General features: G+C 37.7%; 1 protein-coding gene across 5 annotated transcripts in view; it reads right to left on the bottom strand.

Annotated features, from left to right (window-relative positions):
- plch1 (phospholipase C, eta 1) overlaps nucleotides 1–21,181 on the bottom strand; it is a 119,346-nt gene that overhangs the window by 53,249 nt on the left and 44,916 nt on the right. For all 5 annotated transcript variants that reach the window (XM_048168757.1, XM_048168759.1, XM_048168761.1 and 2 more), the window contains 5 exons: nucleotides 15,483–15,629; nucleotides 9,194–9,437; nucleotides 4,166–4,295; nucleotides 1,756–1,926; nucleotides 1–11 (listed from right to left, as the gene is read on the bottom strand). The exon at nucleotides 1–11 is cut by the window's left edge and continues 83 nt beyond it. In XM_048168757.1, coding sequence (XP_048024714.1) covers nucleotides 1–11; nucleotides 1,756–1,926; nucleotides 4,166–4,295; nucleotides 9,194–9,437; nucleotides 15,483–15,629 — 703 coding nt within the window. The remainder of the gene's footprint in view (nucleotides 12–1,755; nucleotides 1,927–4,165; nucleotides 4,296–9,193; nucleotides 9,438–15,482; nucleotides 15,630–21,181) is intronic.

The raw sequence follows: 21,181 nt of genomic DNA, 5'->3' as shown, positions 1-21,181 counted from the left end.
ACATTGGACATCTGTGAAGAAATGAAAAGAGAGGTTTAACCTCATGTCCCTCTTCCAGATAGGATCCATAACATGTCAATCATTTGGTCTCTGAGGGTCACCTCCTCTTAAAGTAAGATCACAAAACCCTCCGAACTGGCATTCTGTCACTAAATGACTTCATCCCTCTATTTTGTCTGCACCCTTTCCCTCTTTTCACAACTCCCCCCAGGGCATCAGGGTCCGTGCGTGGGCAGAGAGAGGGAACAGGGGCACAGAGAGGCTTTTTTAGCATCACACTGAGGCTGTTCATAACCTCAGCTGGAAAGCCATTATAATGGACGATAGAGAGGCAGAGCCTTTCACTTTCTGAATCTTAAAGAATGCCCAAGAGCTCAGGCAGATATCGAGCTGGAATAGGGAAAGAAGTACATAAAAGAAATGCATAAAGCACAGAAAAATCCTCAGAATGACTCTGAAAATGTGAGGCTTATATATAAAATTATTGCAAATCGCATCTAATATAGAATAAAAAGAAACAATTGCTCAGAGACAATGAAAGTGAAATGAATTAAGTAATATGTGACCCTAGACCACAAAACCAGTCATAAGGGTCAATTTTTTTAAATTAAGATTTATACATCATCTGAAATCTGAATAAATAAGCTTTCCATTTGTTAAGATAGGAGAATATTTGGCCGAGATACAACTATTTAAAAAATCTGGAATCTGAGGGTGCAAAAAAAAATCTAAATATTGAGAAAATCGCTTTTAAAGTTGTCCAAATGAAGTCTTTAGCAATGCACATCCACTCACAAAAATACATTTTTGATATATTTATGGTAGGAAATTTACAAAATATGATCTTTACTTAATATCCTAAAGATTTTTGGCATAAAAAAAATCGATAATTTTGACTATTGCAACAAATATACTCGTGTGATTTATGACTGGTTTTGTGGTCCAGGGTCACATATATAGTAGTTTTGCATTACATGTGTATGTATTTAATGTAAGAACCAAAAGGAGAAACTAAAGCCATAAGTAATCAGGTTTGGATGACTTAAACAGATCCTTGTGTGTGTGTGTGTGTGTGTGTGTGTGATGTATGTATATATATATATAAACAGTGGAAATATGCAAGAGCTTAAAGAAAATTAAGTAGCTAAGAGCCTGACCATTTGAGACATCAGAGGCGTTTATAGAACATCAGTGAGGATGATGTTTATGGGATTTACATTTAAAATACTATGCAAGGCTGAAGGAGAGCGCTTCTGCAATAATCATGTATGTTCATAAGAGCATGAAAACATCTAGAACAGCCACTGGAACATGTGTGTAGCAGCCCTTAAAGGACCCCTGTGGTGAAATGTTTTATTTTATGTTGTTTATATGTCTATATGGTGTTTTTAATATGCTTTAAGGCAAACCAAATGCATCAGTCAACACCATTGCTGAGTATTTTCTCCTTAAAATGGCAGTGTATCAAAGACAGTCTCGAAAATGTGATTGAGTGGAGGCGGAGACTAATTTGCATATTCATGAGTCTGCTCATACAAAATGTAGCAGGTGTAGAGTTACATTCAAGCTATTTTAAGGCATTAAGAAATTATTTTTACAGGAAAAAACATTATTTTGATTATCAAATATGGGTTTAAAAATTGATAAAATTATTGACAGCAGGGGGACATCTATGAGAATGAAATATGGCAAATGGAGAGAGAAAATATCATGTGTGAATGATCTGTTTTGATCAGGAAGAGATATTTCATTGACCTTTTGCTCCACACGCAAAAAGTTGCCGAGTTCCTCTGCGGTCAGGTGATCCTTCTTCTCACTGAAGCACATGAGCAGCAGGAAGAGGTCCCGCCTTAATGACATCATCTTATAGAAGACAGTGAACTCCTCAAATGTCAGTGTGCCCTGCTGGTCATCAGTGTCTGCTTCCTGTGATCGCAGAGCAAAGGTGCATAAAGAGGTTTAAAGCTTTCAAGAGAAAATAAACTTAAATGTCTTTACTATTATTACTTCAGCAACAACATTGAACACTACATTGAAATCTATGCAATCATGCCTGTTTGTCAATTGACCTTATAGACCTTATGTAGCCCCGCCCCTTTTCAGCGCTGCGCTCGTTGTCTTTTGACTTCCGGCTTGTAATTCCACAGCGATCTTATGTATTTATGAATGAACTGCTCATTTTAAAATCTTCCCGTTCTACTGACATTTGTTAAGACACCCGCTTTAAACATTACAATGCTCATGATAACTTTTGTTAACTCTACAACACGTAAATCCACTTCACCAGCTAATTATTCTTCAACAGCGATGCCATAGAAATATACAGGGCTACCGCAAAAACGGAAGTTCAAAGACAATATTCTAAAGATGGCGGTGCGCATGTTTCTCTGGAAAATAAGGTCTACTGAACAAAATTCTAAGTGAAAAGTCTTTCATTCAGTCATTCATACTATCTCCTTCTGTCCAATTCTCAAAAGTTAAAAATAGTCTTTCCAAGAAATTAAACAGTAACTGAAGCAAAAAGGGAGAAACAATCTTTAAAGCACATTAATTCACAAGGTGATATAAAGAGCACTACTGTAACTGAACAAATAGTACATAGAAAACAACATGATTCTTAAAAATTACAATTTGCACCCTGCCTTGAGGGAACAGCATGAGCCTGATTTAATCACACTTTCTATAAAGCAATGGAAATATTGACTGATTTATCAACATATCAGATTCCATTTACATTAAAGGTGCCCTAGAACTTTTTAAAAAAAAAGATGTAATATAAGTCTAAGGTGTCCCCTGAATGTGTCTGTGAAGTTTCAGCTCAAAATACCCCATAGATTTTTTTTAATTCATTTTTTTAACTGCCTATTTTGGGGCATCATTATAAATGAGCCGATTCAGGGTGTGTGGCACCTTTAAATCTCGTGCTCCACGCCCCAAGAGCTCGCGCTTGCCTTAAACAGTGCATAAACAAAGTTTACACAGCTAATATAACCCTCAAATGGATCTTTACAAAGTATTCGTCATGTATGCGTCGGATTATGTGAGTATTGTATAGTGTTATATTGTTTACATTTGATTCTGAATGAATTTGAGGCTGTGCTCTGTGGCTAACGGCTAATGCTACACTGTTGGAGAGATTTATAAAGAATGAAGTTGTTTAAAAATGACTGCAAGTGTTTAAAAATGAAAATAGCGACGGCTCTTGTCTCCGTGAATACAGTAAGAAACAATGGTAACTTTAACCACATTTAACAGTACATTAGCAACATGCTAACGAAACATTTAGAAAGACAATTTACAAATATCACTAAAAATATCATGATATCATGGATCATGTCAGTTATTATTGCTCCATCTGCCATTTTTCGCTATTGTTCTTGCTTGCTTACCTAGTCTGATGATTCAGCTGTGCACAGATCCAGACGTTAATACTGGCTGCCCTTGTCTAATGCCTCGATCATGGGCTGGCATATGCAAATATTGGGGTCATACATATTAATGATCCCGACTGTTACGTAACAGTCGGTGTTATGTTGAGATTCGCCTGTTCTCCGTAGGTCTTTTAAACAAATGAGATTTACATAAGAAGGAGGAAACAATGGAGTTTGAGACTCACTGTATGTCATTTCCATGTACTGAACTCTTGTTATTTGACTATGCCAAGATAAATTCAATTTTTCATTCGAGGGCACCTTTAAAGGGATAGTTTACCAAGAAAAACTCTCACTGTTGTTTATGCTCAAACAGCCTTTTTTTTATCAGATGAAGAACTTTAGAAAAAATATTTATCTCTGTGAGTCCATATAATGCAAGTGAATAGGTTCTCAAATGTTGAAGCTCTAAAAGGTACTTGATCGTAATCCATAAAATATACCAATGCATGAATCACTGACTTCTGAAGCAAAATAAATGGTGTGTGTAATAAAAAACTAATATTTTAAACTATAAACCATTACTTCCTTACATGGCCTCATGTGAGATTCGGGTTTACACTTGACATAAACATAAACATAACGCTCGCTTCTCGAGTGATCTTCACAATATGGACTAACTGAGATTATTTGACTAAAAATCTTCATTTGCATTCATCTAAAAAAAAGAAATTGAGAATTTTTATTTTTGGGTGGACTATTTCTTTAAGGCTTCCACGATCTTTTCCGCATACCTGGAACATCTGTTTGACTTTCCTGCGAGGCAAGTTGACGTTCATCTTGTGTAAAAGCTGGTAGATCTCCTCAATGTTCAGAAGACCGTCTCCATTCTTATCAGCCTCCTCAAAGGTCTGCTTCATCCACTTACATCACAGTTAAGAGAAAAACCCACCAGGAGAATTTACACTGTGATGACAACATTGTTTAAAAGAGAACCTATTATGCCCTTTTTCACAAGATGTAATATAAGTCTCTGGTGTCTCCAGAATGTGTCTGTGAAGTTTCAGCTTAAAATCCCCCACAGATCATTTATTATAGCTTGTCAAATTTACCCCTATTTGGGTGTGAGCAAAAACACGCCGTTTGTGTGTGTGTCCCTTTAAATGCAAATGAGCTGCTGCTCCCGCCCCCTTTCCAGAAGAGGGCGGAGCTTTAACAGCTCAACAACAACAAAGCTGGAGAATCTCACGCAGCCAAAATGAGGATTGTCAGTAACGGTGTTCAGCCTTACATTGTTCAAACCGGAGTCGACACTGATGGAGAGACTCAGGAAGAAGTTACAACTTTTAGACGTTTCTGAATGGTTAGTGGATAAATTGATGTAGTTGCTGTGGAGTTGATTCAACTCATCCACTAGCATGTGTCGTCATGTTAATCTTTTGTGCAAATCCAGCATTGAATTGACCTTCGTTTGTGAAGCAGTCCGGCGTAAAATGACGGCATGATAACAACACTCTACTACAACAACTCAATTAGGAACATTATTATCTAAATAACTCGTCTATCTGGTCACACAGGAGTGGATGAGCTCATCCTTTTCTCTTCTCAGAACTGTAACTCAATTAACTCTAATGCACAACTGAGAGAATCCCATCACTGACAAGTACAGACACGCAAGTCTTATTGTGAGTATTGCTGGTGTGCATTTGCGTTATTTTGCATGTGTCTCGTAAAAGTGAATATAGGTCCCTAGTTATGAGATGCTGAAAACAAAGGGCTTCATCTCAATCCACTTAGAGGGCGAATGCATGATATACAAGATATTTATGTGTTGAATAGATTATAGGTTTCTTTATGTAATATGTGATTCTGAGAAATTTGCTAGGGTATTTGCAGATATTTCTGTGTATGCACGGGTGATCAATAGTGAGAAACTGTCAGAAAATAGATCACCTATCCATACTGTGGAAGAAGAGATGTCTGGTTTTATGAAGTATGACATTTGGCAGTGCGCCTGTGATGGATGTAATTACAGAAAGGAAAGAGGCAGCGCTTCTGTGGCTGAAAGGAAAACAGAGGCTACTTGGAAGGGTCTGCAAACTTTGAAAGTCATCCAAATATAGCGGTGGATTCAGGTAACCGCGGCCTAATCAGAGGAACATTAACTTTTAACCAGAGCTGTACAAAGCAGAAGATCTATTTTACATTACGTGTCATTTAATGTTAATCCGTTCTCTTTGATCTATTAAGCATGTCTTGTACAGCGGGTATGCGTGGGTATATGGCTGACATGTCGTGTGTGATAGAAATATCAGTCTGTTTTTTAGGGCATGCTAAAAACAACGATTTTCTGATTAATTGCGGTCTTCATTTGAACAACCTTGATATTGATTCTTAAAATTACAAGATCAATCAGAATGCACAAACAAATGAGTCTTATGAACTGGTCCTTCATGATGAATCAAAAGCATACAGAGCAACCAGTGTAGTCCATTTCATAAATAAAATGACTTTTCCAAGCCTGTTCTTTTAAAGGGGTCCTTCATTATGATTTTAAATTTTAAACTTTAGTTAGTGTGTAATGTTGCTGTTTGAGCATACACAACATCTGCAAAGTTACGACGCTCAAAGTTCAATGCAAAGGGAGATATTTTCTTTTAAAGAAGGGTCAATTCAACACTGGATTTGCACAAAAGATTAACATGACGGCACCTGCTAGTGGATGAGTTGAATCAACTCCACAGCAACTACATAAATTTATCCACTAACCATTCAGAAACGTCTAAAAGTTGTAACTTCTTCCTGAGTCTCTCCATCAGTGTCGACTCCGGTTTGAACAATGTAAGGCTGAACACTTTCGTCATTTTGGCTGCGTGAGATTCTCCGGCTTTGTTGTTGTTGAGCTGTTAAAGCTCCGCCCTCTTCTGGAAAGCGGAGCTCATTTGCATTTAAAGGGACACAAACAAAAATGGCGTGTTTTTGGTCAAACCCAAATGGGGCAATTTTGACAAGCTATAATAAATGATCTGTGGGGGATTTTGAGCTGAAACTTCACAGACACATTCTGGGGACACTAGAGACTTATATTACATCTTGTGAAAAGGTCCCCTTTAAAGAATCATTTGAAAAGACTCAAAAAGACTCAGAAGTTACTGTTAGAATCACTAATTTACCAAATGAACAAACTGAATCTTATAACTCAATTATAACATAATTGTTTAGGAATCAATTAAGTTATAAGAAATGCAAGTTAAAGCTTAATTTAAACTTGTTTTTTGAATGAAAATCAGGATCTGTGAACTGGAATCTGCGTATCAGTCCCCAAACCTACATCCTTAATGTGCAGACAAATTAGAAAAATTTCATGGGCAAAAAAGGTCAATTGTCTATTGTAAATAGTATAGCGATGAATGAAGCACCGTTTACAAAGAAGTCACTTTCAAGCCAAGCAGTTTTCTGTTGGTTAGTGTGGCAAATTAAACCTGGTACAAAATCTGCATAGGGAAATCTTTCGCCCTCACATGAAATTCCAGATTGCGTAAAGTCATACTGAAATTGAAATTTGCAGATCAATGGAAAATGCGACATGTGTTTGCCATCTTATAGTCTGGCGAGCATCACAGCATCCTCATTCTGAAGACTCTTTAAAGTCTAAAAAGTCTCTCTTCTGCTCCTCTGGTTCCTCCAGGATTGTGTTTTTTAAACTGAGGGCACTGAAAACTCTGAACAACAATAAAACGGGTCACAGATGAACTGCCATCTAGAGTGAAAGCATAAGTGAAATTACCAGCGGCCAAACGCTGTGTGTCTACTGTTATAGCAGATTATAATGATGACTCACGCCTCTTTAATGAGAATAACAGACATAAACATAAGGGAGGAGAGGATGAGCAGCTCTGGCTTTTATCTCGTCTTCCTCTAAGGCCGGTCGTTTCATGTGAGGCTGTGCTTCTGTAAGATCTCCCCGCAGAGGGAGACTCCCTGAAGCACTGAACTCACTGACTCAAAGAGCTCTCGCTGCCTCTCTCTCGCTCTCTCTGTCTTTGTATTGCTCTCTCTTTTGTAAATCAGTCTAAATCAATCAGTCAAAATCGATCACAAATCCTTCCTTTCCTCTCTGCCTCCATCTATTCATCCAATAATGTAATCTCATCAATCCAGCTATTAAAAGATTACCTTAGCCAAAAATGAAAATTATGTTCTGTTATTAAATTCTGAAAGTCAGTGATTAAAAAATCACCATAAATGTAGTCTATACAAATCATGTGCTCCATTTCAAGTCTTCTAAGCCCGTAGGATAGCTTTGTGTGAGAAAAAGAGTGAAATTTAATAATAATACTGTACATAAAAACATGTACACTACCGTTCACAAGTTTTAAAAGTGTCTTCTGTTCATCAAGGCTGCATTTATTTGATTACAAATACAGCAAAAACAGTGAAATATTTTTAAAATTTAAAATAACTGTTTTCTATTTACGGAAGAGGATTAGGGCCAAGCAATAATAAAAAAATAAAACCATCTCGAGATTATTGTTAAATTTCGAGAAAAAACTCGTTAAATTTCGAGAAAAATGTAGAAATAAAATGTTGAGAATAAACTTGTTAAATTACGAGAAAAAAGTCATTAAATTACGAGAACAAATTCGTTAAATTATGAGAAAAATGTCGTTAAATTTTTAGAAAAAAGTTGAGATAAAATGTTGAGAATAAAGTCATTAAATTATGAGAATAAAGTCATTAAATTACGAGAAAAAAGTTTTGTTCTTGTAATTTAACAACTTTTTTCTCATAATTTAATGATCTCGAGATGGTTCTCATAATTTAACCAATTTGCTCTCGTAATTTAATGACTTTATTCTCAACATTTTATCTCGACTTTTTTCTTGAAATTTAATGAATTTGTTCTCGTAATTTAACAACTTTTTTTCTCGTAATTTAATGACTTTATTCTCAACATTTTATCTTGACTTTTTTCTCGAAATTTAATGAGTTTTTTCTCGAAATTTAACAACTTTAATCTCGAGATGGTTTCATTTTTTTATTATTGCTTGGCCCTAATCCTCTTCCGTATCTATTAGAATATATTTTGAAATATTATTTATTCCTGTGATCAAAGCTGAATTTTCAGCATCATTACTCCAGTCTTCAGTGTCACATGATCCTTCAGAAATCATTGTAATATTCAAAAGTTTGTAAAAAAAAAAAGAAATAAATACTTTTATTCAGCAAGGATGCATTAAATTGATCAAAAGTGACAGTAAAGACATGTATAATGAAACAAAAGCTTTCTATTTCAGATAAATGCTGTGCATTTGATCTTTCTATTCATCAAAAAATCCTGAAAAAAATTGTACACAACTGTTTTCAACATTGATAATAATCAGAAATGTTTCTTGAGCAGCAAATCAGCATATCAGAATGATTTCTGAAGGATCATGTGACACTGAAGACTGGAGTAATGATGCTGAAAATTTAGCTTTGCATCACAGGAATAAATTACATTTTAAAATAGAAAACAGTTATTTTAAATTAATAATAATATTTCACAATATTGCTATTTTTACTGCATTTTTGATCAAATAAATGCAGCCTTGGTGAGCAGAAGAGACTTCTTTCAAAAACATTTAAAAAATCTTACTGACTTGAAACACTTGAACTGTAGTTTATATATATTGTTGCAAATATGCAGTTATTGTATGGAAAAGAGCAGCATGAACACTTCTCAAAACACCTACTTTTTGTGGTCATGTAGATGAAAAAAATGATGACTATTACTGTAATAAATTCATCCATCCATCCATCCATCCAGCAGTAAAGGATATTGATCATGTGTGCGTTGTCTCTTGGCTAGTGAATCTTCATCACTGATCCCAGCCATCAGATATCTGAGTCCGGTCACCCATGTCCGCGCTTCCTCTGAGTTTGAGGTCACCAAATCCAGAGATTCCATGTGATTGCCGTGGTAAATAGTGAAACAACAGCCCGGATCAAAGCTCCCTTCCGCATGCCGATGGAAGATGTCAGACTGTCGACCTTCTGTGACCTTGTAGAGTGAGTCGATGGTGACTGGGGAGAGAGAGAAAAGAGAAAATGATCTTTGAACCCCTGAAACAATGGATGACTAAAACACAGAGATACGTTCATTAGCAAAAACCTTGCCAGCAGCGATCTGACCCACACTGATCAACTACAGTTAAGGATTTGCTTGGGTGAACACTTCATTTGAAAAGAAATTAATAGAAACTGAAGTGGAGATGTTGTGTTAATGAAACTTACCTGATTCTGTAACTGAATCAGCAATTATTTGGAGAGGCAAAATCTGAGAGTTTTCATCCTCACTGACCTTTTCTTATGTTTGACTCTCTACTCACTTTTAAAGCACTGGACCATAACAATGTGTTATTAGATTTTGCGTTCTGTTGCTTATCTGTCACTCTTTCTTTGGTTCCCCATAAGGGAACCCAGGCTTTATTGTTGGCGGGCGAGTGTTCATTGTTTCTTTACATGAAAGCACAACTCTTGACAGCCTCTGCAGGCACTGTGTGCTTCCTGTCCGCTTCAGTCTAATCAACATCCAAACCCAAACCAGCCTCTGAATCTTTCAGCAATTACTTTTTGAGGATATTTCACCGCGGCATGAAAATTCTGTCTCTGTATGCTGTTATTATTTTTCTGAAACACAAAAATAGATGATCTGGCCATGCAATGACAGTTTATAGTGACCACAGCTGTCAGGCTCTGAAAAGTACAAAAAATACCACAAAATCACAAGCCACTTTTGTATCTTTATTTCAAGTCTTCTACGATAGCTTTGTCTAAGGGAACAGAAACTGAAATTAAACCATCATTTCATCCTTGATCAAGCATTCAGAAATGGCCCTTCAATGTCATGGATCCCAAAACGTCATTGTTCTTATGTGTAAAGCAAGTGATATTAACCGTGAATAACGACTTAAAGGGTTAGTTCAGGGGTCGGCATCCATTTTGACATGAAGTGCCATTTTTAAGTTTCCTAGTTAATCACTGTGTATTAAAGGGGTAATTGATTATGATTTCACATTTTTTAACTTTAGCTGTTTGAGCATAAACAACATCTGCAAAGTTACGACGCTCAAAGTTCAATGCAAAGGGAGATATTTTCTTTTACTGAAATCGTCCAGTTTCTTTCTAAAAGTTGTAACTTCTTCCTGAGTCTCTCCATCAGTGTCGACTCCGGTTTGAACAATGTAAGGCTGAACACCGTTACTGACAATCCTCATTTTGGCTGCGTGAGATTCTCCAGCTTTGTTGTTGTTGAGCTGTTAAAGCTCCGCCCTGTTCTGGAAAGGGGGCGGGAGCAGCAGCTCATTTGCATTTAAAGGGACACACACAAAAACTGTGTGTTTTTGCTCACACCCAAATAGAGGCAAATTTGACAAGCTATAATAAATGATCTGTGGGGTATTTTGAGCTGAAACTTCACAGACACATTCTTGGGACACCAGAGACTTATATTACATCTTGTGAAAAGGGGCATAATAGGTCCCTTTTAACTTTTTTCTCAACGTTAAGTGCAACAAATACAGCAGAACAAACTAAGCTGTCAGTCAAATGGGCCTAACTAGTGTGATACATCTGCTATCTTGATCTGCATTGTGCTTTCAATGACTTGCACAGCTGCTAATTTAAAGTGTAACTTTGCCAATTTTCCACTTGCTTTGATACAATGTCAGCAGCATATGTGAATGGACAATGTTTACTCATTCTCCGTGTTACCTAGGCCAACAAGTCCACATTTATTTGTCAGCAAAAGTCTTCTGACAGCTCCAGGGCTTTTGTGAAAACTACAGATTATACTTCCGCATTTGTGGATCGACAGAGGATTATTAACAGAACAGTTATCACAGTTATTATTTATTTTTTTAGATTTTCGGTTGCGGCGTTCTCTCCATATTTATGATCATTTGCAGCCTTTATCAACGCGCTGGATCCTTTACTGGAAAATGAAAGTCACTCCAGCTAAACATTTAGTCTTTGAATTAATGCACCTGGGAAAAATACAAGTCAACACCATTATGACTAAAAGTTTGCTAAGAAGTATTTCCTACTAAAGCAAGGTGGTGATGACAGAATTTTCATTTTTAGTTGAAATATCCCTTTAAATTTCAGTATGTAATATAGTGCACTGGTCATATGGATCACGTTTTTGGTGCTTATATAGTGCGTTTTGTGGTCATGATGTTATTATATGCCAAGAGCTGCGTAGAAATTGTTCATCAGAAATTTTTCCTTTTGTGTTCCACTGAAAAGAAAAAAAATAACAGCATACAGTTTTGGAATGACATGAGGAGAACATAAAATGACCATTTTTTTTTATTCTGAGTGAACAACTCTTACATAACACACATCTTTAACACTTCCTGTCATGATAATAATTTTATCAAACATGTGCTCTAGAAGGCAGAGTCACATCAAAGCCGTTGATTCCAGTGCTGATCCATTAACCTGACAATGAGCAGGGCACAATCTGTCTCTTTTTTTAAATTATGTCTTATCTTATGAGAGCAGTTCACAAACATGACAGCAACAAAATAGGGAGAGGTGGGGTGAAAGGGGGTGAGATGAGGGGGACAATAGCACTTGAGCCTTTTTTAACTGTACTGTGTAATAATCCACCCATCTGGGCTAGGTCAGATCAGCTCCGCTAACAAAAGCCTGAAGTGAATATGTAGAGGGTTGAACAGGATTTATTTCAGAACGCTCACCCAGGGAAAAAGGAGCACTTATGCAGAATTCACTTCACCCAAACAAGCAGAGCGCGGCGCAGACACAGATGGTGAGAGAGCGGTGTGTTTCTGGAAGCCCCTGGCCTGTGATTCATACACAGCCATTATGTAAGAGAGAAGAGCTGCGCTCAGACACTCAACATATCAAAATCTACATGGGCTGCTTTGATGGGGTAGCAGAAGGGAGCAAGTAATACACAGAGACTAAAAGAGGAGGGGGAAAAGAGAAAGGGAGAGCGACAAAGAAGAAAGAGTCATCAAGAAAGTGACAGAGAGAAAGAGATCAGTAAACCACAGATGTGGAACATTGAAAGCAGATTGTTTCTGACTCTGATTTGTCACTAGCTGTTTCCATCCAAATAGGGAATTTAATGCAAAAAAAGGTAATATAACACAAAAACAGACTGCAAATGAAGCAGAGCTTCCATTCCATGTGTTCAGGAGAAGAATATTATTATTTTCGACTTTTTAAAGGGAAAGTCACGTGACGTTTTTGATGTGCATCTATTCAGTTTTAACAAAATTAAAAAGTTATCTAACTATTAAGTAAAACCAAAGACTTTAGATGTATAAAGACGGTGCACTCATATTACTATGAATGGGAGAAAATGCAATGCACAATACGGCAGAATAAGTCCCGCTTTCTAAATAAAAGAGCCCCACTTTATTTTAAGTGGCCTTAATTACTATGTACTTACATCAAAAAATAAGTACAATGTACTTATTGGGTTCATATTGAATTGCAAAACACATTTGCTGCTATTGAGGTGGGATATGGGTAAGGTTAGGGAAAGCTTTGGTGGTATGGGTAGGTTTAAGGGTAGGGGTAAGGGTTAAGGGATGGGTCAACAGTGTAATTATAAATGTAATTACAGAAATTAATTATAAATGTAATTACATGCAGGTGTTTTTAAAATATAAGTACAATGTAAAAACATGTATGAACACAATAAGTGCATTGTATCAAATGATTAATTTAAATGTAAGTACATAGTAGTTAAGGCCACTTAATATAAAGTGGGACCAAAGAGCCAATCATCAATTGGTAAAGTCACTGCATTACTGCAGCTGCCGATAGAAGCTCTGTTTGCTATAGAAACAGTCAATGTTCTGAGGCCCTGTTTAATGACTTCAGATTTTTTAAAGTCGACATTTATGTGACTAAAGTCGAGTCAACGTTGACATCATTAATGAACAAATAAGTTGCCTGAACCTCGAGCTGAAACTCTAACACGGGTCGCCTTGTGCACAGCTATGGTATATGACAGTGCTGCCCACAAGGCTATTGTAAATAACAGCTTATTATTATCAGTTCTTTTGTCTTTGGGTTGTTATATTACTCACAGATTTCTGCTCATTCTAAATCAGATACAGATAAAGCAGCACAAGATTATATTTATATGAATGCATTAGTGAGAGAGTGATTGCGTGTGTGAATTAATTCTACCTTGCAGCGTCTCTCTACTAATAGTGAAGCTGTGGATTTTAGTTACTAAGAAATACAAGCTATTTTATTGATAATCACAGAACAGTGTAGACAATACATTTCTGCACTACTGAATGTTTCTGTGTGCATGCGATCTGCATGTGCTGTGTGAGCTATACTGTATGTGTGTACGTTACAATGCAGCAGCGCATTGGTTTAGAACAGCGATTAACTTACGTGTACAATAAGCTGTTTAAAATGTGCATTCACCTGATCAATATTGAGTATTCAGATAGTATAATAAAAGATATCTTGTGGAGCGCTCTCGGAGTATGCATTTATTTGTCATTAACTGTTGGATATGGGGTTTTGTCAATCCGTTCATGATGATGCTAAATACAGGCGTAAACGGGGTCCAAAATGTATTGAGCTTGTCCACTTTCAACCACTTCCAGAGGTAGTCAAAAAAGCTTTTGAGCGGGTCGAATGCATTCAAACAGCAACAAAAATGTGCCTACTGACCTAATGCGTAAACATACCCTGTTGAAAAAACAGCATATGCTGGTTAGGTATGTTTTGAAGCATGGCAGCTGGTTTGAGCTGGTTTATGCTAGTCCTTAGTTGGCCATGAGCTGGTTATAAACTGGTCCTAAGCTGGAGCTATACACTGTAAAAACGACAACTCAAAATAGTTCACCTTACTAAGATTTTTGCATTCACTGACAATAAAATTGCTAGTTGGAACTTGAACTATCTGTTGTAAGCCACTTGAACTCACTTTCAGACGTTTCTGAGGAAAAGTTCATCTTATTTTATAAATTGAGTTGATTTTATTTTGAAGTTGTAGTTGACACCCAGTTAGAGTGAGCTCAACTTATCTGCGCATGCTCATTTGAAATTTGTCATGGCAACCGGCTGCGACGGGGTTTCCAAGGATTTTCCCAGGAGCTCCCTGCGAAAGTCTGAAAGTTTGCGTCCGCCATCTTGTCACGATGCCAGCGGTAACTTTCCCTGACATCTTTGTCGAAGAGAAACATTCCTAATTTCAAAGTTCAGAAAGTTCAGATAATTTGGCTTTTTCAGCTGGGGATTTACACATTTCTGTTCTTAGGCACTATACAACTGTTTATCGGTAATCTTTGTCAATATTGCATTATTTGTAAGGTCTCAACAAGAGTCGGAAAGTAAAAAATAAAACTGCCCATATTATAGTACTGAAACCTGATGTATTTGCTTTGGGTATAAGATTACTTGTTTACATTGTGGAATTGTAAAGCTGTTTGTGCCAAAGTCGTTCAAATAAACATGCATAAATTAACTGGTTTACTGTCAGTGGATGATTTAATGTGGGGGGGGGGTAATTTAAACTCAAAATAGTAAGTTATTACAGGGGATGGTAATCTGAACTCAAAATAGTAAGCTTTTACAGATTTGAAAGTTCCAGAAAAAACTTAGTTGTCAGAACTTGAAAAACTTAGCTGACGCAACTTAATAATTGTAGTTCTTCAAAACTTAAAAAATTAAGTTGATATCTTCAACTCAAAAATTCTGTGCAGTCGGTTGCCTTGAAAATTTGAGTTGAACTAACTTTTTCTTTTTTAAAGTGTAGTTGCTTAGGACCAGCACTTGACCAGCTTAAACCAGCTCATGACCAACTAAGGACCAGCATAAACCAGCTGCCATGTTTCAAAAAGTACCTAACCAGCATATGCTGGTTTTTTCAACAGCATGAGCTCATTTCGTCCATTAGATCGAAAGATCTAAAAAAAACGCCCATACATTTACCCGCCCATAGACCCTCTCCTCGAAGAAATCAGGACAGAAGTGGCTGAAAGTGGACAAAAGAGTCATCTTTTATATATATTTACAAAATCTTTCAGCGGTGTACATTCTTATGTTCTGAGAGTGTGTTGGACTTACTCTTGGCTTTCTCACTCTTGCGAGACGGTCTCCAGCGGATGCAGGAACGGTGTTCATCCAAATAGAAGAGCCGGACCAGACCTTTAGAGCCGTTCTTCAGCTTCACCATCTGAGTCCCCGACTGCATCACACTCATGCATCGCTCAACTGCGAGAACAAAACAAACATACACATGCACATTGAGTGGGTTGATGGGCACTTGAACCGCGAGGTGTAAATGTACAAAGATATAAAAATGGATTCTGTCACTAAAAATAAGGAACAGTTTATTTTCTGCTAATAATGATGGGCGCCCGATCATTACCAGGCCAAAGAAAAGAAGACTGAAGAAGGTTCAGGAACCCTGCAGCAGACTCCAACAAAAAGCCAACAAAAACCAAAATGATGCAACACAGCAGACAATGCCTGCAACCCTGCTCATCTTCTTGACTGAGTGAGATGGCAACTCCCTGTCCTACAGTGCCACTGGGACCAATCGGCTGACAGATCTGAAGGTCTCTAAATAAAACTTCTGCCTCGGCTGAGGCTGGATTGCTGCAAAAAAGAGCTGCAAAGACAAGCTCGAGAGAAGAACGTGTGCATGTGTTTATGCGGCGGAGTTGCTTTTCCTTCAAAATCACTTTGCACCATGTCATCCGTGTGCTTCGGCTCATCTCCTCCATCAGAGGGCTGATGGGAAGGGCACACAAAGTCTGAAAACTCTCTCTCCAAACTCCCTCCGCACTCTCTTTATGCTGTCAGTGTGAAGTCACCAAGGAGAATACAATATGTGAAATCGAGCAGATGATACTGTTTGGTACGTGAAGCACATGCATGTTCTCTACCTGAGCGGGGTGGCCTGAGGGGCTGGTGGGAGGAACGAGCCTTTGGATGATATAAAGAAGGAGTGAAATGTGATATTGGCAAGTGATTTACTGTACACAGAAGACAAACACAATTAATACTCTGTTAATGGACAACTTAATTGTTCGCTTCATACTAAAAGCAAAATGCTACATAAAGCAATAAAATATTGGGCAATTGAAACAAATATGATGTTTAATACATAAATGCATGGATGTATGTATGCATGTGATTTTAGACCAATGGGATTTCACCCTGGATTAAGCTATACCAATAGTAGCATGACATAACATAGCATGACATATTACAGAGCCCCTAAATGGACATGGAGAAGGGAAAAACTATGAGAGGGGAGGATAAATTATATGTCAATGCTTTTGTGTTCTCGCACAAATATTTGCATTCCACCAAGAATCTTTGCGTTCACTCGCAAAATGTTTGTGTTCCCCCGAGAATCTTTACGTTTGCTCACAAAATGTTTGTATTCCCCTGAGAAATTTTACATTAGCTTGCAAAAAGTTTGCATTCCCCTGGGAAACTTTACGTTCGCTCACAAAATGTTTGCGTTCCCCCAAGAAACGTAATGTTCGCTTGCAAAATGTTTGCGTTTCCCCCGAGGAACTTTACGTTCATTCGCAAAATGTTTGCGTTTCCCCTGAGAAACTTTACGTTCATTCGCAAAATGTTTGCGTTCCCTAGAGAAACTTTACGTTCGCAAAATGTTTGCGTTCCTCCAAGAAACTTTGCGTTCACTCACAAAATGTTTGCGTTCCCCCAAGAAACTTTACGTTCACTCGCAAAATGTTTGCGTTCCCCCAAGAAACTTAATGTTCGCTTGCAAAATGTTCGCGTTCCCCCGAGGAACTTTACGTTCATTCGCAAAATGTTTGCGTTTCCCCTGAGAAACTTTACGTTCGCTCACAAAATGTTTGCGTTCCCTAGAGAAACTTTACGTTCGCAAAATGTTTGCGTTCCTCCAAGAAACTTTGCGTTCACTTGCAAAATGTTTGCGTTCCCCCAAGAAACTTTGCGTTCAATTGCAAAATGTTTGCGTTCCTCCAAGAAACTTTGCGTTCACTCACAAAATGTTTGCGTTCCCCCAAGAAACTTTACGTTCACTCGCAAAATGTTTGCGTTCCCCCAAGAAACTTTACGTTCACTCGCAAAATGTTTGCGTTCCCCCAAGAAACTTTGCGTTCACTCACAAAATGTTTGCGTTCCCCCAAGAAACTTTACGTTCACTCGCAAAATGTTTGCGTTCCTCCAAGAAACTTTGCGTTCACTTGCAAAATGTTTGCGTTCCTCCAAGAAACTTTGCGTTCACTCACAAAATGTTTGCGTTCCCCCAAGAAACTTTACGTTCACTCGCAAAATGTTTGCGTTCCCCCAAGAAACTTAATGTTCGCTTGCAAAATGTTCGCGTTCCCCCGAGGAACTTTACGTTCATTCGCAAAATGTTTGCGTTTCCCCTGAGAAACTTTACGTTCGCTCACAAAATGTTTGCGTTCCCTAGAGAAACTTTACGTTCGCAAAATGTTTGCGTTCCTCCAAGAAACTTTGCGTTCAATTGCAAAATGTTTGCGTTCCCCCAAGAAACTTTACGTTCGCTCACAAAATGTTTGCGTTTCCCCCGAGGAACTTTACGTTCATTCGCAAAATGTTTGCGTTTCTCCTGAGAAACTTTACGTTCGCTCACAAAATGTTTGCGTTCCCTAGAGAAACTTTACGTTTGCAAAATGTTTGCGTTCCTCCAAGAAACTTTGCGTTCACTTGCAAAATGTTTGCGTTCCTCCAAGAAACTTTGCGTTCAATTGCAAAATGTTTGCGTTCCCCCAAGAAACTTTACGTTCGCTCACAAAATGTTTGCGTTCCCTAGAGAAACTTTACATTTGCAAAATGTTTGCGTTCCCCCGAGAATCTTTACGTTCACTCACAAAATGTTTGCGTTCCCCCAAGAAACTTTACGTTCACTCGCAAAATGTTTGCGTTCCCCCAAGAAACTTTACGTTCGCTCACAAAATGTTTGCGTTCCCCCAAGAAACTTAATGTTCGCTTGCAAAATGTTTGCGTTTCCCCCGAGGAACTTTACGTTCATTCGCAAAATGTTTGCGTTCCCCCAAGAAACTTAATGTTCGCTTGCAAAATGTTTGCGTTCCTCCAAGAAACTTTGCGTTCAATTGCAAAATGTTTGCGTTCCCCCAAGAAACTTTACGTTCGCTCACAAAATGTTTGCGTTCCCTAGAGAAACTTTACATTTGCAAAATGTTTGCGTTCCCCCAAGAAACTTTACGTTCACTCGCAAAATGTTTGCGTTCCCTAGAGAAACTTTACATTTGCAAAATGTTTGCGTTCCCCCAAGAAACTTTACGTTCACTCGCAAAATGTTTGCGTTCCCTAGAGAAACTTTACATTTGCAAAATGTTTGCGTTCCCCCGAGAATCTTTACGTTCGCTCACAAAATGTTTGCGTTCCCTAGAGAAACTTTACGTTCACTCACAAAATGTTTGCGTTCCCCCAAGAAACTTAATGTTCGCTTGCAAAATGTTTGCGTTTCCCCCGAGGAACTTTACGTTCATTCGCAAAATGTTTGCGTTTCCCCTGAGAAACTTTACGTTCGCTCACAAAATGTTTGCGTTCCTCCAAGAAACTTTGCGTTCACTTGCAAAATGTTTGCGTTCCTCCAAGAAACTTTGCGTTCAATTGCAAAATGTTTGCGTTCCCCCAAGAAACTTTACGTTCGCTCACAAAATGTTTGCGTTCCCTAGAGAAACTTTGCATTCGCTCACAAAATGTTTGTGCTCCCTAGAGAAACTTTACGTTTGCAAAATGTTTGCGTTCTCCCAAGAAACTTTACGTTCGCTCACAAAATGTTTGCGTTCCCTAGAGAAATTTTGCGTTTCCTCACAAAATGTTTGCGTTCCCTAGAGAAACTTCACGTTCGCTCACAAAATGTTTGCGTTCCCTAGAGAAACTTTGCATTCGCTCACAAAATGTTTGTGCTCCCTAGAGAAACTTTACGTTTGCAAAATGTTTGCGTTCTCCCAAGAAACTTTACGTTCGCTCACAAAATGTTTGCGTTCCCTAGAGAAATTTTGCGTTTCCTCACAAAATGTTTGCGTTCCCCCAAGAAACTTTACGTTCGCTCACAAAATGTTTGCGTTCCCTAGAGAAACTTTGGAGCTTTTTTTTGTCATTTTTGAGTAGTATGGAAAAAGAAAAGAAAATCATACAGGTTTAGATGAACATGAGGGTGAGTAAATGATGGCATAACTAAAAAAGAAAAAAGGCAGCTCTAGTGCTGTGAAAAGATTCACAAGAATATTGTTACACAATCTGTTACACAAATGTCTCTGTGTGTACACAATTTCACGTTGTTCAGGAAATCAGGGATCAACTCAACAGCATTTATTTGCCTAATACCCCACTTCTTATTTATCATTACGACCTACTTCAGTTCTTGTCAAATGCATGCTTGAAAATAGCAGTACTGGGAAGGATATAGATCAGTTGGAGCATGGTTTAACATAATGGACAGAACAATTGAGAAGGATTTAAAAACTAATCTCACTCTCAGAGAGAGAGAGGCATTGACATGATGTAGACAAACAGTCAAGACAGACTTCTCTGCTAGATTATAAGGACATAACGGAAGCAGGCTCAGACATTTTGGGTCAATTCACGGCCTGTGAAAATTAAGTGGAATTAACAGTTCTGAAATTAATTAGAAAATAGAGTACAGTAGAGAGAGATCAGGAAAAGTACTCCATATGCTCCAATTCACACAGAATGAACAGCAGGTCGCTGAGCTAAGATGCTTATAAAGGAACCAATGTTAGATATGGGTAAAAACAATGAATCTGACCCAGATTATAGAAGCCAGACATTGAAAGATCATGTTGTACACTGATCTAAATCTACAAAGGATCCAGAATTATCCCTTCCATCGACTCATCTATTCATACAAACTGAGAGCAAGAGTGCGGCAGCATCCGCTTCCTGTCCCGACCAAACCTCCGGCCCACTTTCACTATCAGCACTTCACAGATTGGGACACAATCCACAATCCAATTAGATTTGACATGACCATGAATGACAATGCTTTCTATTCCTTCTCTGAAACACCCTTCTTTTGCTCTCTCACCCTCTCCAAACACTGACGCTCACTTTTGCACCCAGATAGAAGACCGAATGTAAGTACTGTGTAGTGTGAATAAAAACAGTGTTATTTGTTTATATTAGTGTTGTCATGATACTGGAATTTCCAACTTCGATACGAGACCTTGAAAAATTTCCAATGCCATGGGGAAAACTGCTATATATACACCACCATACAGATAATTTGTTATTATCTCATTATTTTTTGAAGTATACAGTCAGTAATAAAATCACAACAAATAAACAAATTGCAAACAAATTAATACAATAAAATAAATAGAAAATGAAATAAACACAGCTTTAAGTTTTAGTTTTCATTGTAAAAATAAATATAGATTAATGCTTACAATTAAAGTTACAAAAGTTATTCAGTCAGGAGCAGAGAGTGATTTTCTCTTTTTGTTCTTTGATTAACATGACAGACAGCAGCAGGTTTATTAGGCTACTGTCACTTTAAGAGATTATGCACTGATCCAACATACTGTTACACAACATGCGTTTTCCAACTATTTACATTCCAAAACTGACTGGGTTCACCTGAATAATCGACAAGACGGGTATTTGACCTAATTTTGTATGTGCAATAAGCCAAGAAAAAGATGTCAGTTTGGTTTTTGCAAGCTGTATGAGAGGCAGCTTTATGTGAGCGCCACTTAGATTAATGGTATGAGCACATAACCTGCATGGAATGACTAAAATTA

This window comes from Megalobrama amblycephala, linkage group LG19 (assembly GCF_018812025.1).
Source record: "Megalobrama amblycephala isolate DHTTF-2021 linkage group LG19, ASM1881202v1, whole genome shotgun sequence".
Lineage (NCBI taxonomy): Eukaryota > Metazoa > Chordata > Actinopteri > Cypriniformes > Xenocyprididae > Megalobrama > Megalobrama amblycephala.
The sequence above is the reverse complement of the archived record's forward strand: the minus strand, read 5'-3'. Positions and strand labels throughout refer to the sequence as shown.